The 12,369-nt window shown below is 39.7% G+C and overlaps 1 protein-coding gene across 1 annotated transcript in view; it reads right to left on the bottom strand.

The window, feature by feature from the left end:
• The window catches only part of PIWIL2 (piwi like RNA-mediated gene silencing 2), a 58,641-nt gene that overhangs the window by 30,648 nt on the left and 15,624 nt on the right, over positions 1–12,369 (bottom strand). The window contains exons 11-15 of the mRNA XM_081269230.1: positions 5,173–5,361; positions 4,189–4,273; positions 3,459–3,548; positions 1,528–1,668; positions 134–247 (exon numbers count right to left, since the gene is read on the bottom strand). Coding sequence (XP_081125356.1) covers positions 134–247; positions 1,528–1,668; positions 3,459–3,548; positions 4,189–4,273; positions 5,173–5,361 — 619 coding nt within the window. The remainder of the gene's footprint in view (positions 1–133; positions 248–1,527; positions 1,669–3,458; positions 3,549–4,188; positions 4,274–5,172; positions 5,362–12,369) is intronic.

The raw sequence follows: 12,369 nt of genomic DNA, 5'->3' as shown, positions 1-12,369 counted from the left end.
GCTTTGTTTGAAGGACACTTGTTTAATAGGGAATTTAGAATGGAATTCAGTGGTACTTTCTCTCATTTCTGTTTCCAAATTTCAGTATTCTGGGGATAATGGTTTTCTCTTTATCCCTTCAAAAATCACTTACGGTTAAGATGGAAAGGTCTCTGGTTACTTCCTTAATCCAGTTTAGGTCCTGAGATGTGATAAATGAAGTATTTCTTAAGTTAATTCTTTCCATTGGTAGAACACGTCCTTCAATCTAAACAGAATATAAAGTATCTATGACTTTATTAAGCATTCATCTATGAACACTACATGGGAAAACACTGATTCTGATGACTCTGAGGCCTAGCCATCTCTACGTCATAGATTTGCCCCATTACAACTTTTGAGAATAGCAGAAAAATGAAACTTCTATCAGCAAGATCCATGTCAATCGAAATCTGGACAAATGTGGGTAAAATGCTTATAGGTACTATTCTTTCATGAAAAGGGTTGGAAAACATTATCTCCTTAGAACCAGTGATAGAGGCATAAAATATAAAGTATTTTATGGGAAACTTAAAAAGAGAAAATTAAAAATTTCTTTTTTTTTTTTTTTAAGAGAGAGTGAGAGAGGAGAGAGTGAGAGAGGAGAGAAAGAGAGAGAGAGAGAGAGAGAGAGAGAGAGAGAGAATTTTCAATATTTATTTTTTTTTTAGTTCTCGGCGGACACAACATCTTTGTTGGTATGTGGTGCTGAGGATCGAACCCGGGCCGCACGCATGCCAGGCGAGCACGCTACCGCTTGAGCCACATCCCCAGCCCGCAAAATTTCTTAATAAGATAAAAAGAGGCAACACCCTCACCCTATTTAATTAATTTTTTTCAGGTTTGGGGATGCTGCTTCAGATTTGCCATGTTAGGAAAATGCTCTACCACTGAATTACATCCTTAGTCCCTATTTAATTTTTTTAACTCAACCATTATCCTCATTTTACAGATATGGAAACAAAGAGATGCTAAGCAACTTGATCAAGACAACCAAGATGACAGGGATTAGAGCAACTCAGGCAAACCCAGATGGAAAAGGCCACCAGATAATTCCAGTACACAAGCTGGAGACCTTTTAGGTCTACAGAAGGAATAACAGTAGCATATTCAAGAAAACACAAATTAATTAATTGAGAAAAAACAACTTGGGGAATAAAAGAACAACAACAACAAAAAAGGAAACGAAAAGACATACAGAACTTTAATAATAATTTGGGCTGAAAAACTAAATTGAAGTAAGTTGTCAGTGAATACTTATTCCTCTTGATGGCTATCTGACCAGAAATTATTAGCTTAGATCCCTTGAAAATATAGAGGGAAAAAAAATCTCTAAATGATACTAGCATAATTTAAGGAAATTTAAGTACCATCTGATGAAAAAAAAAAGGTATAAGAATAAAGCAAAAACTCCACAATGAAGTCAAACGAGGAGGCTGTCAGCTGGCCTCACACAGCTCTAGAACCTCGGCTGATTCTGTTCCTGCACCTTCACATCTTCTGGTTTACCTTGTGCACATCCTTTTGTAGACAGAGGCCCCAACGTGTCAGTTCGTTGTTGGCCGTCTCATTCTTTGAAATTCTCTGTAGTAAGCATTCTAAAGCATTATGGTGCTGTTTGGGGCTCAGGTTGATCTGCTGGGTCAAATCCTAAATAGAAGTAAAATGGAGATAATAAGTTAAAGTATTGGGCTGGGGGTGTGGCTCAGAGGTAGCGCATTTGCCTAACATGTACAAGGCCCTGGGTTCAATCCCCAGCACTGCCACACACACACACACACAAAATGTAAATATTAATTTATCTTATATGAAGTTAGATATACAAACCCAAATGTGTCTGAAATATTTCCATAAACCTCTTTAGGTTTGGGGATGCTGTTTCAGATTTGCCACACTAGGAAAATGCTTTACCACTGAATTATATCCTTAGTCCCTATTTAATTTTTTTAACTCAGCAGAAATTTTCAAATATCATGGAGGACTTTTGTAAATCTTTCTCAGAAACGTGAAAAAGGTATACATTAAAACTTGAATAATAAAAGAATTTTAAAGGTTACTGACTTTTTCTTATGAGATCTAAATCTTTTAGCTTCCTCAAAGCTTGTTCTAAATTTAGAAATTCCAAACAGAGTCTATGAAAAAAGACTCAAGTGGGCTGGGGATGTGGCTCAAGCGGTAGCGCGCTCGCCTGGCATGCGTGCGGCCCGGGTTCGATCCTCAACACCACATACCAACAAAGATGCTGTGTCCGCCAAATACTGAAAAATAAATATTAAAGTTCTCTCTTTCTCTCCCTCTTTCTCAACTCTCTCTCACTCTTTAAAAAAAAAAGAAAAAAGAAAAAAGACTCAAGCAAAAAGGGCTTGAGTACACCTATTTAAAATTTGAGAAAAGTCAGAGGAAAAAACATATGCCAGCGTCTAGCCATACATAACAAAAGAGCAAACCACATTCAGTCTTACACTTTGTCACACTATACCAGCCATCTGATGTCAGCACGAGGCACTTGTTGCCCAGAACTTGCCACAGTGTTGACCCATATGGGTGCCTGCTAAATACTTTTATTGAGTAATATCTAGCAAGTGTATATGAAGATTCTGAATCATGTGAGTTCTTTATTTGTTCTTTTTGGACTAATGAGTTGTACAGCTGCTGTGCAGAACAACAGCTATGGGGCTATCTAGATAGCTCTGTGATCATAAAGTCATTAGGTAACTAGCAGTTGTAAAGAAAGGGCCTTGACCTACATAATCATAGAAGAAGGTAACAGAGAAGAAAGAAATCTCCCACAGGAATATTCAGCTTCACTCCAAGATCTTTAGGATACTAATAAAAATTTGACTTGGCATTTAAGTCCAGGACAGGCAAGGAAAGCAAGATAGCAGAGTAGCTCAAGCATGGACCCTAGAGTGGCAGGCAGCGGGTGGAAGCTCAGCCACATTCTGCCTGGGAGGGGCACTGTCCCTACCTCTGCTTCTCAGCTAGTTCTGGCTAGTTCACAGTCCCGGCACCTCACAGCCCTGTGAGACAAATGTCTATATTCATCTTCTCACTGACTTTTTGCTTGTCTCCATATCTTCAAACAATCGGAAGGCATGCTATTATCTTTTAGTTCTCTCCAGAACCTCATGTGCAGTCACATGGCCAGTCACCCATCATCCATATCTTCAGGATGAAGACAGGGCTGTTTAACTTTGAAATTCAGTCCCTCTGCTGCCCTAATTACCTCAAAAGGAAGCTGTGACATGCTTTTCCACATCAGTGAGGGAAGAGTCACAGATCCTGTTTCTGATAGAGGAGTTTGAAAGAAAGGGCTTGCCCAGGTGACAACACAAGCCACAGTGAGAGCCAGAATCTGGTCCAGTTCTAAGTCAAACTGCTAGCTCAGGTGACCACTCAACACAGGAGGAGTTTTCCCCCTGGAAACAGTAGATGCCAACCTTCATGGCTCTGAAGTCCTTCTTCATCTTCTCTGGGATCCCAGTCATGAAGGAAAGCTCAGGCAACAGGAGGATTTCGCCTTTTAGCAGCTTTGGAGAGAGAACAGAGAGGGAGGGCAGCAGTGAAAGAGGCTGGCGACACCCTGGCCCAAGGAAGCATGGCCAGGCCACAGCTTACACTGAGGAGCACAATCATGTCACTGGTTGTCCCCTCAGTCACAACACAAACAGCCTGCTATAGAGGGTAAAAGGAAAAATAATGAAACTGTCAAAAAAAGAGGGAAACCTAGAAAAACAAAACATACTTTTCTGCCTGGCCTCAAGACAATGGGAAGACAACCCATCAAGCTGTGTGCCTCTCTTTCCTTTCATCCTGATCCTCCTATTTAAGGCAGGGAGTCAGGTGACAGGGCACTCTCCTCCCCCCAGGGCCCTACCCCCCCTTAAACATACCTTCCCTACTGGATCCAGAGGTTTTAATGTCTATGCACAGGACATTCGCCTTATCCCTTTTATCTAAATTGTTCATGTGGATATTTAGCTCCTCCTTGTGGGGACTTCAAGAGCAAATCCTACCAGTGTGATGCAGCAACTCTTGCCAGATGAGACCAAAAACCTTGCCCAGCTTTCCCACCACACAGTAACCACAGCTCCACAGCTCCCTTGAGGCTTGGGGTATGATACAAGCAGCCACCTTGCCCTGGAAGTGTAAGTTAGGCAATACACTCACCGTCCCGTGGTTATTCTGTCTCTCGCTGGGCCTGTGAATCAGCAGCGGCTGGTCTTCTTCCTTAATTGTGATTCCATAGTTTTTGCTAGAGCAGGGACGAAGCAGAAAAATTTTCAGGAGTGACATCGATATTCTTACAGCAACACACACTGAGTCTCTGTCTCTTACCAGGATCAAGGCTTATAATTCACATAAAACCCTTGTGTCAAGAATCCTTTGGAAAAGGATAATGGACAAAGTAGGCTTGAGTCACAATGCAATTAAAGAGGAGAACTAAGGCTAATGTCCAAGAAAGAAATATGGTAACAACTTCCTCAGGCTAATGGGCTCAGGCAACTTTTTTAGGTGAAAAGTTAGTTGAATAATTAAGGACTGGAATTTAATGTCTCCAACCAGGCTAAAATTCTAACAAAACCAGGTAAGGAAATACAATTAATTTATGTAGTAATTTCCCAAAGTATTAAAAGAATGGAAACTGTCAGGATAGCACATTCAGGTCAACCCCATAAACAAGCTCACTGGATCTTAGGTATGCTACCAATCCCATTTTTTTTCCATTTCAGAGCAGGTTTTTATTTTTATTTTTATTTGTTTTAATTAGTTATACATGACAGCAGAATACATTTAGTTTCATTGTATATAAATGGAGTACAACTTTTCATTTCTCTGGTTTTACATGATGTAGAGTTGTACCATTTGTGCAATCATACTTGTACCTAGGGTACTGATGTCCTTCTCATTCTACCATCTTTCCTACCCCCATCCCCATTCTCCTTCCTCCCCTTTGCCCAATTCATAGTTCCTCCATTCATTCCATGCCCTTTCCCCCATTATGGATCAGCATCCACTTATCAAAGAGAATATTCAGCCTTTGGTTTTTTGCCAAATTCATTATTTTAATAATGAAGTTGAATGTTATTATGGAACTCAATATCCTCTAAACCCCACCCCACCCTTGGGCCAAATCCAATCTCTTCTTTCTACCTGTAGTATTCCAGGAATGTGATTTCCTTCCCATCAGACATTGTGAAGCTATCTTTTGGAGTCTTATTCCAATCTACATCATCAATACGATAGGTCCGATTGTTGTATCGGGTGATAACGATATTGCCAACCAGAAGCTTACTGCACTCGTCTTGGAAGTTTTCCTTGCTCTGCTGATACATGGCATGCCTTTGGAAAGAGGTAAGGGACTTTCGGATCACGTTTGCACAGACAGGGTAATATGAAAGGAACAGAGGACACAAGTAAGTAATTTAGGGACCTAGTGATCTCATTATAGCTCTATGACACCAGAGGGCCCCAGTTGTGTCTTTTAAGAGAGGGACTCTTGCCTTTCTCCTTTTTACTATTAACACACACACACACACACCAAAAAAAAAGATAATGAAAAGATAAAAATCATATTAAAAGCAACAACAAATTAAAATTCACTGTATTCTGTAACATAAGGTACTTATATCACAAAACAATTATTTTGCATTATCACTAGGATAAAGTACGCAAACAGGACAAGAAAATCATTCCTTAAGCCACACATGCCCTTTCCTAGTTGAAGAAAGAAATTATAATACAAAGTACTCATCACAAGGCAAGCATTGATACAGGCATTAAAGATCCAGAGGTAAGTCAGATACAGTGGCACACACCTATGATCCCAGCAGCTCAGGAAGCTAAGGCAGGAGGATCCCGAGTTCAGAGCCAGCCTCAGCAATTTTGCAAGGCACTAAGGAACTTAGGGAGACCCTGTCTCAAAATAGCAAGGGCTGGAGATGTGGTTAAGTGCCCCTGGGTTCAATCCCCTGTACCAAAAAAAAAAAAAAAAAAAAAAAACAGTGATGAGAAGACCTGAGATAGACAAATGTCCTCTTGAGTGACCCATATAGCAAGACTATGACCAAGGCAGCACAGGAAACTCACAGATGCCACATGTAAAGGCACATGGGGAAGTTGAGCAACATTTACAGAAGGAGCTACTGAGAGGAGAAAAGTGCCACACAAATGGCTGGGACAGAGATATCAGCAACTCTCCAGGCAGAGGAAGGGTGGCAGACAATCAGGGTTTGGGGATGGGGTGGAAGTGGGACTTAGGGTACCCTGTGGCTAGTGTCACTCATGATATATTCTTCATGAACTATTGTCTCTGAGAGGTTGATTGGGGGTGGGGGCAGTGTCCACAATCAGAAAGTTGAGGCCTCCTGCATCTTATAACACCTTTTACAGATGCACAGCGTCCATTACCACATCAGGACTTGCAGAAACACACTGAGTTTATTTTCCTCCAATTTACTGAACCACAGATTCCTCCCCAACCTTTTAATTTTCACCTCAGAATATTCACTACTATTCTGGGTAATGAGTATTCTACAGAACCTGCCTTAAGAAAGCCTGCAGTAAATGAAAAACCTCAGAGATTTCAACACCAACTCCAGACTCAGGAGCCAACTGTACAGATTCAAAGCTCGGCTCTGCTACTTACTAGTTGTTAAGACTTTTATTTATTTTTTTTTTTTTGGTACCAGGGATTGAATTCAGGGACACTTAACCACTGAGCCACATCCCCAGTCCTTTTTTGTATTTTATGTAGAGACAAAGTTTCGCTAAGTTGCTGAGGGCCTTGCTAAACTGCTGTGACTGTCTTCGAACTTGAAATCCTCCTGTCTCAGACTCCCAAACCACTGGGATTACAGGCATGCGGCACTACACCCAGCTTAGTTTGTGAGACTTTGACAAGTTATTTAATCTCTTTATGCCTCAGTTTCCTCCTGTGGCATCAGTACAAGCACCTAACTCATGCTCTTGAGAGAACAAAATGACTCTATAAATATAAAACACTCAGATCTGTGCCTATCAAAATAATAAAACTGAATGTTTGCAAACATTATCATTGCTATGCGTACCGTTAGTGCTTAATACACATCAGATACAGTATGTGTGTGCTTGATGTTTTAAATTAATGGATTATTAGAAAGAGTTAACAAGGCCCACCAAAATGTATGGCCTTTTTATCTCAGTTTGAATACACAGACTGGTAAAGACAGTTCAGAATAGACATGTAATTAGGAAAGTCAGAAGCAACTACTATTATAGAGGCCACATTTAAACAATTTTCAAGTTATAATTTATTCTCATAGCCCTGTGATAATTTTCATTTTCTCTCACCAAATCCCTTTCCCCTGACTATAGAAAATGGGTGCTAAATTTGGAAGACTTCAAGAAAATGCTAAAAATGAATTGAAGATTACAGAAAATAAAGAATATAGGCCCATATCTTGTGATTCCAATATCAAATATTAGAGAATAAAAAACCACTGACTTTGCACCTATCTTACTTTTCTTTTCTTTTTTTAATATTTTATTTATTTATTTTTTTTTAGTTTTCGGCGGACACAACATCTTTGTATGTGGTGCTGAGAATCGAACCCAGGCCGCACGCATGCCAGGCGAGCGCGCTACCACTTGAGCCATATCCCCAGCCCCTTACTTTTAATTCTTTTTTTTAAAAAAAGAGAGTGAGAGAGGGGGGAGAGAGAGAGAGAGAGAGAGAGGGAATTTTTTTTAACATTTATTTTTTAGTTCTCGGCGGACACACACAACATCTTTGTTGGTATGTGGTGCTGAGGATCGAACCCGGGCCGCACACATGCCAGGCGAGCGCGCTACCGCTTGAGCCACATCCCCAGCCCCCCCTTACTTTTAATTCTTTTTTTTTAAAAAAAGAGAGTGAGAGGGGGGGGGAGAGAGAGAGAGAGAGAGAGGGAATTTTTTTTAACATTTATTTTTTAGTTCTCGGCGGACACAACATCTTTGTTGGTATGTGGTGCTGAGGATCGAACCCGGCCGCACGCATGCCAGGCGAGCGCGCTACTGCTTGAGCCACATCCCCAGCCCCCCCTTACTTTTAATTCTTTTTTTTTTTTTTTTTTTAAAGAGAGAGTGAGAGAGGAGAGAGAGAGAGAATTTTTAATATTTATTTTTTAGTTCTCGGCGGACACAACATCTTTGTTGGTATGTGGTGCTGAGGATCGAACCCGGGCCGTACGCATGCCAGGCGAGCGCGCTACCGCTTGAGCCACATCCCCAGCCCCCCTTACTTTTAATTCTTAAAAAAAAAAGTAACTGTTTTTTTTTGGCAAAATGTTATTTGCTTAAATATTTTCATTCATTTACACACACACACACACGTTTTAAAGTAAGATAAATATCAAAACAGACATACTTGGGAGTTACTGCATAATAGGCACAGTTTCTATTTAAGATGATGAAAAAGTCCTAGAGATACAGAGTGAGGATAGTGGTCCAGCATTATAAATGCACCTAATGCCACTAAGTTATCTCTACTAAAGAAGAGAAGTGCTTCTGACCTTGCACTTCTATTTTTTGTTTATTTGTTTTTGTTTTGGTGCTGGGGATTGAACCCCAGACCTTGTGCATGCCAGGCAAGCACCCTACCATTGAGCCACACCCTCAGCCCTAAGTTATCATTTTGAAATGGTTGAAATGGTGATTTTTGTGCTAAAATAGTAAATGTTATATATATAAAACATAGAATTTAAAGCAATTTTAAAACACATAGTAGGGTTAGGGGTGTGGCCCAGTGGTAGAGCACTTGCCTAGCATGCATGAGGCTCTGGGGTTGAACCCCAGCATCCACTCCCCCGGCCAAAAAAGAAAAAAAAAAATCACAGCAATTTTATTTTGGTTTGTTTTTTTTTTTTTTTTAACCTCTTATGGTCCTCCCCCACCTTAATTTTTTTTCTTTCATTCTTTTTTTTTTTTTTTTTTTTTGGTACTGGAGATTGAATCTAAGGTGCTGAACCTCTAAGCCACATCCTCAGCCCTTTTTATATTTTTTGAGACAGGGTCTTGCTAAGTTGCTTAGGCTTTGCTAAATTTCTGAGACTGGTCCTGAACTTGCCATCATCCTGCCTCAGCCTCCCAAATTGCTGGGATTATAGGTGTGCACTACCACCTCAAAAATTTTAAAATGTTTAAAAACAGGTATCATTGGCAAAAACTAATTTTTTCAAAAATGATCAAATGACATAGTATGTGTAACTTGTTAAAAATGCTTTCTAGGTCATGCACTATGATTTATTTTTCCTGCCTACAGTTGACCTGGGCACAGTGGTGAACACCTATAATCCCAGCAACTGGGGAAGCTGAAGCAGGAGAATTGCCATGTTTGAGGCCACTGCAGACAAGTTAGTGAGACCACATGTCAAAATAAAATAAAAAGAAGGGCTGGGGATGAAACTCAGAGATAGAATGTTTTTGAATCCATTCCCCAGTACCAGAAAAAACAACAACAGAAAAAAAAAAAAAACATGAGGGGTTGGGATTGTGGCTCAGCAGTAGAGTGCTTGCCTGGCACATGCAAGGCCCTGGGTTCGATTCTCAGCACACATAAAAATAAAATAAAGATATTGTGTCCAACTACAAAAAAAAATTATATTTATTAAAGAACAGACATCTGAGTTGAAAAAAATTAATTAGAGGGACAGGTATTCAAACACACATCATACACAGAGACAGTGAGGAGGTAAAGCTAACTACTCTCTAAAAATGATATTAGAGATTTTATTTTAGAACCTTTTATGAATTTTGGCTTCCTGTTTATACCATGTTGATCAACAGTACATATGGTTTTATGTTTATTTTGTTCTGAAGTACTGGGGAGTGAACCCAGAGCCTCATGCATGCTAGGCAAGCATTCTACCACTAAGCTATACCCTCAAGCCCTGTATTCATTTTTTTCCCCCTGGACCTAATGAACAAGGCCACTGTTCATTACAATTTTTATTTTTTCTCGTTAGAGATACATAAGTATATTTAAACATATCATTTATACATGGAGTATAACTTTTCTAGTTAGGATTCCATTCCCCCTTTCTCTCTCTCTTTTTTTTTTTTTTTTTTAGCATGCATGAAGCCCTGGGTTCAATGCTCAGCAACAACAAAAAATTCAGGAGTTCTAGCCAATGCAGTATTCAGGGGGAAATTATAGTTTTAAATTACCTAAGAACCTACCTCAGACATTTATGACAAAAGTGTCAAGGTAAATTAGTAAGGATACTCAAGTTGGAAGTACATTAGACCAGAACACAAACTGCTAATATTTGGTCAAATTCATGAGAGCAGTCCAATCTTGTCAAAATTTGCAAAAGGTGTTTATTCAGTCCATATTCTGTGGTCAATGACAGTTGAGTTACTGATCTCACAGCCCCTTCCTATCTGAGGCTGGACTCTGAGATAGAGTTCCCAAATTCCTGGATGACCTTAGTACTTTTCTTTTTTCGGGGGAGAGGGAGTACTGGGGATTGAACTCAGGGACTCAAGGGCACTCAACCACTGAGCCACGTCCCCAGCCCTATTTTATATTTTATTTAGAGACAGGGTCTCACCAAGTTGCTTAGCACCTTACTGATGCTGAGGCTGGCTTTGAACCTGTCATCTTCCAGAGCCTCTGGGATTACAGGCATATGCCACTATGCCTAGCTAGTGCTTTTCTTTCTTGTTCAGCATGAGTTTGCCTAAGTCAAAGTCTGGACCTCATCCTGGAAAAAGGTCTGCTTCTTATATCAAGGTACACTACAACCCTAACTCTTGCACTCTCCTTTGTACTTGTAAAAAACATTGTGACTTAAAATTACAATGACCAGAGTAAGACATATTGGCATGTACCTGTACTTAGCAATTGGGAGCTGAAACAAGAAGATCTTTTTTTTTTTTTAATATTTATTTTTTAGTTGTAGTTGGACACAATATCTTTATTTTTATGTGGTGCTGAGGATCAAACCCAGGGCCTCACATATGCTAGGCAGCGCTCTACCACTGAGCCACAACCCCAGCCCACAAGAGGATCTTTTGAGGCCAGGATTTTGAGACCAGTCTGGACAACATGATGAGACCTTATTGTTGTTTTAAAATTACAGTGGTCTAAGCACACATGGGACATTCACAAGTTTTTGTTTTTTCAATTTCTTCTAGAATATCTTTTTCTTGTGTGCTAACTCCCCTTCTGCTTTAGGAACAATCTGGTATTTCTCAGTGTGGATCCCTGTGTGGCTTGGGAAGCCCATATACAGGTTAATCCTACTAAGAGCTGTTAAGTGCAGAGGCTTTGCTCAATGACCAGAGAAAGTACATCTAACCCCTTACATTCAACTTTACTCTCTGTATTATGAAGCATGTGCACCAAAGATTGGCTTTGGGGGCCATCAACCCTATGTCCAGCCCCACCATGTGTCCTGGAAACACTTAAACTTAAACTCCACCATTGTAAGGATAGAATGGAACATATTGTTTTTTTTACAGTGACACTGTTCAGCTAGGCACCTGCCTATAATCTCTGCAACTAAAGGCAGGAAGATCACAAGTTCAATGCAGCCTCAGAAACACAGTGAGACCCTGTCACAAAATAAAAATAAGGCCTGCAATAAAGTTCAGGAGTAAAGTGCTCCTAGGTTCAATCCAAAGAATCACAAAAAAAAAAGTAAATAAAGCGACAGTGTTCAGATACTTGGCAGTCTCTATAATATGTATATCCTTAATAGCCTGAGCAGTCACAGGTGTTTTTAAAGTAAACACAAAGATTTTAACCTATTTGCATGATTTTGTGGGGTTTTCTGGATCAAGTGAATAGCAATCCATTTTCATATATCATCTCAGACTGCTTTGAGGGGAATAAATTCTCATATATAACACCCAAAGTACAAGTAACAATAGGTCTTTATCAAAACTTAAAAAATTTCATTTCAAAGGGTACTGTGAAGAAAGTAAAAAGGCAATCCATATAATAAGAGAAAATATTTCCAAATTATACATCTGATAAGAGATCTGTACTAAAATACATAAAGAACTCTACAGCTCAATAACAAAACAATATGAAATTGGGCAAATTAACTAAACTGATACCTCTCCAAGAAGATACACAAATGGCCAATGGGTATATGAAAAAAATACTAGACATCATTAGTCATCAGAGAAATGCAAATCATGCATGGAGGATATCACTTCACACTGCAGGACAGTTAGAATTAAAAATAGACAACAAGTATTGGCAAGGATGTGGACAAACAGGGACCCTCCTATACAGCTGGTGGGGATAGAAAATGGTCTATCGGCTCTGACAAACAATCTTCCAGCCCTTAAATGGTTAAACAGAGCACATGACCTGAC

The sequence above is a fragment of the Spermophilus citellus genome (assembly GCF_964194105.1).
Source record: "Spermophilus citellus genome assembly, chromosome: 16".
NCBI classification, from domain to species: domain Eukaryota; kingdom Metazoa; phylum Chordata; class Mammalia; order Rodentia; family Sciuridae; genus Spermophilus; species Spermophilus citellus.
This window is presented reverse-complemented; position numbering and strand designations above follow the sequence as displayed.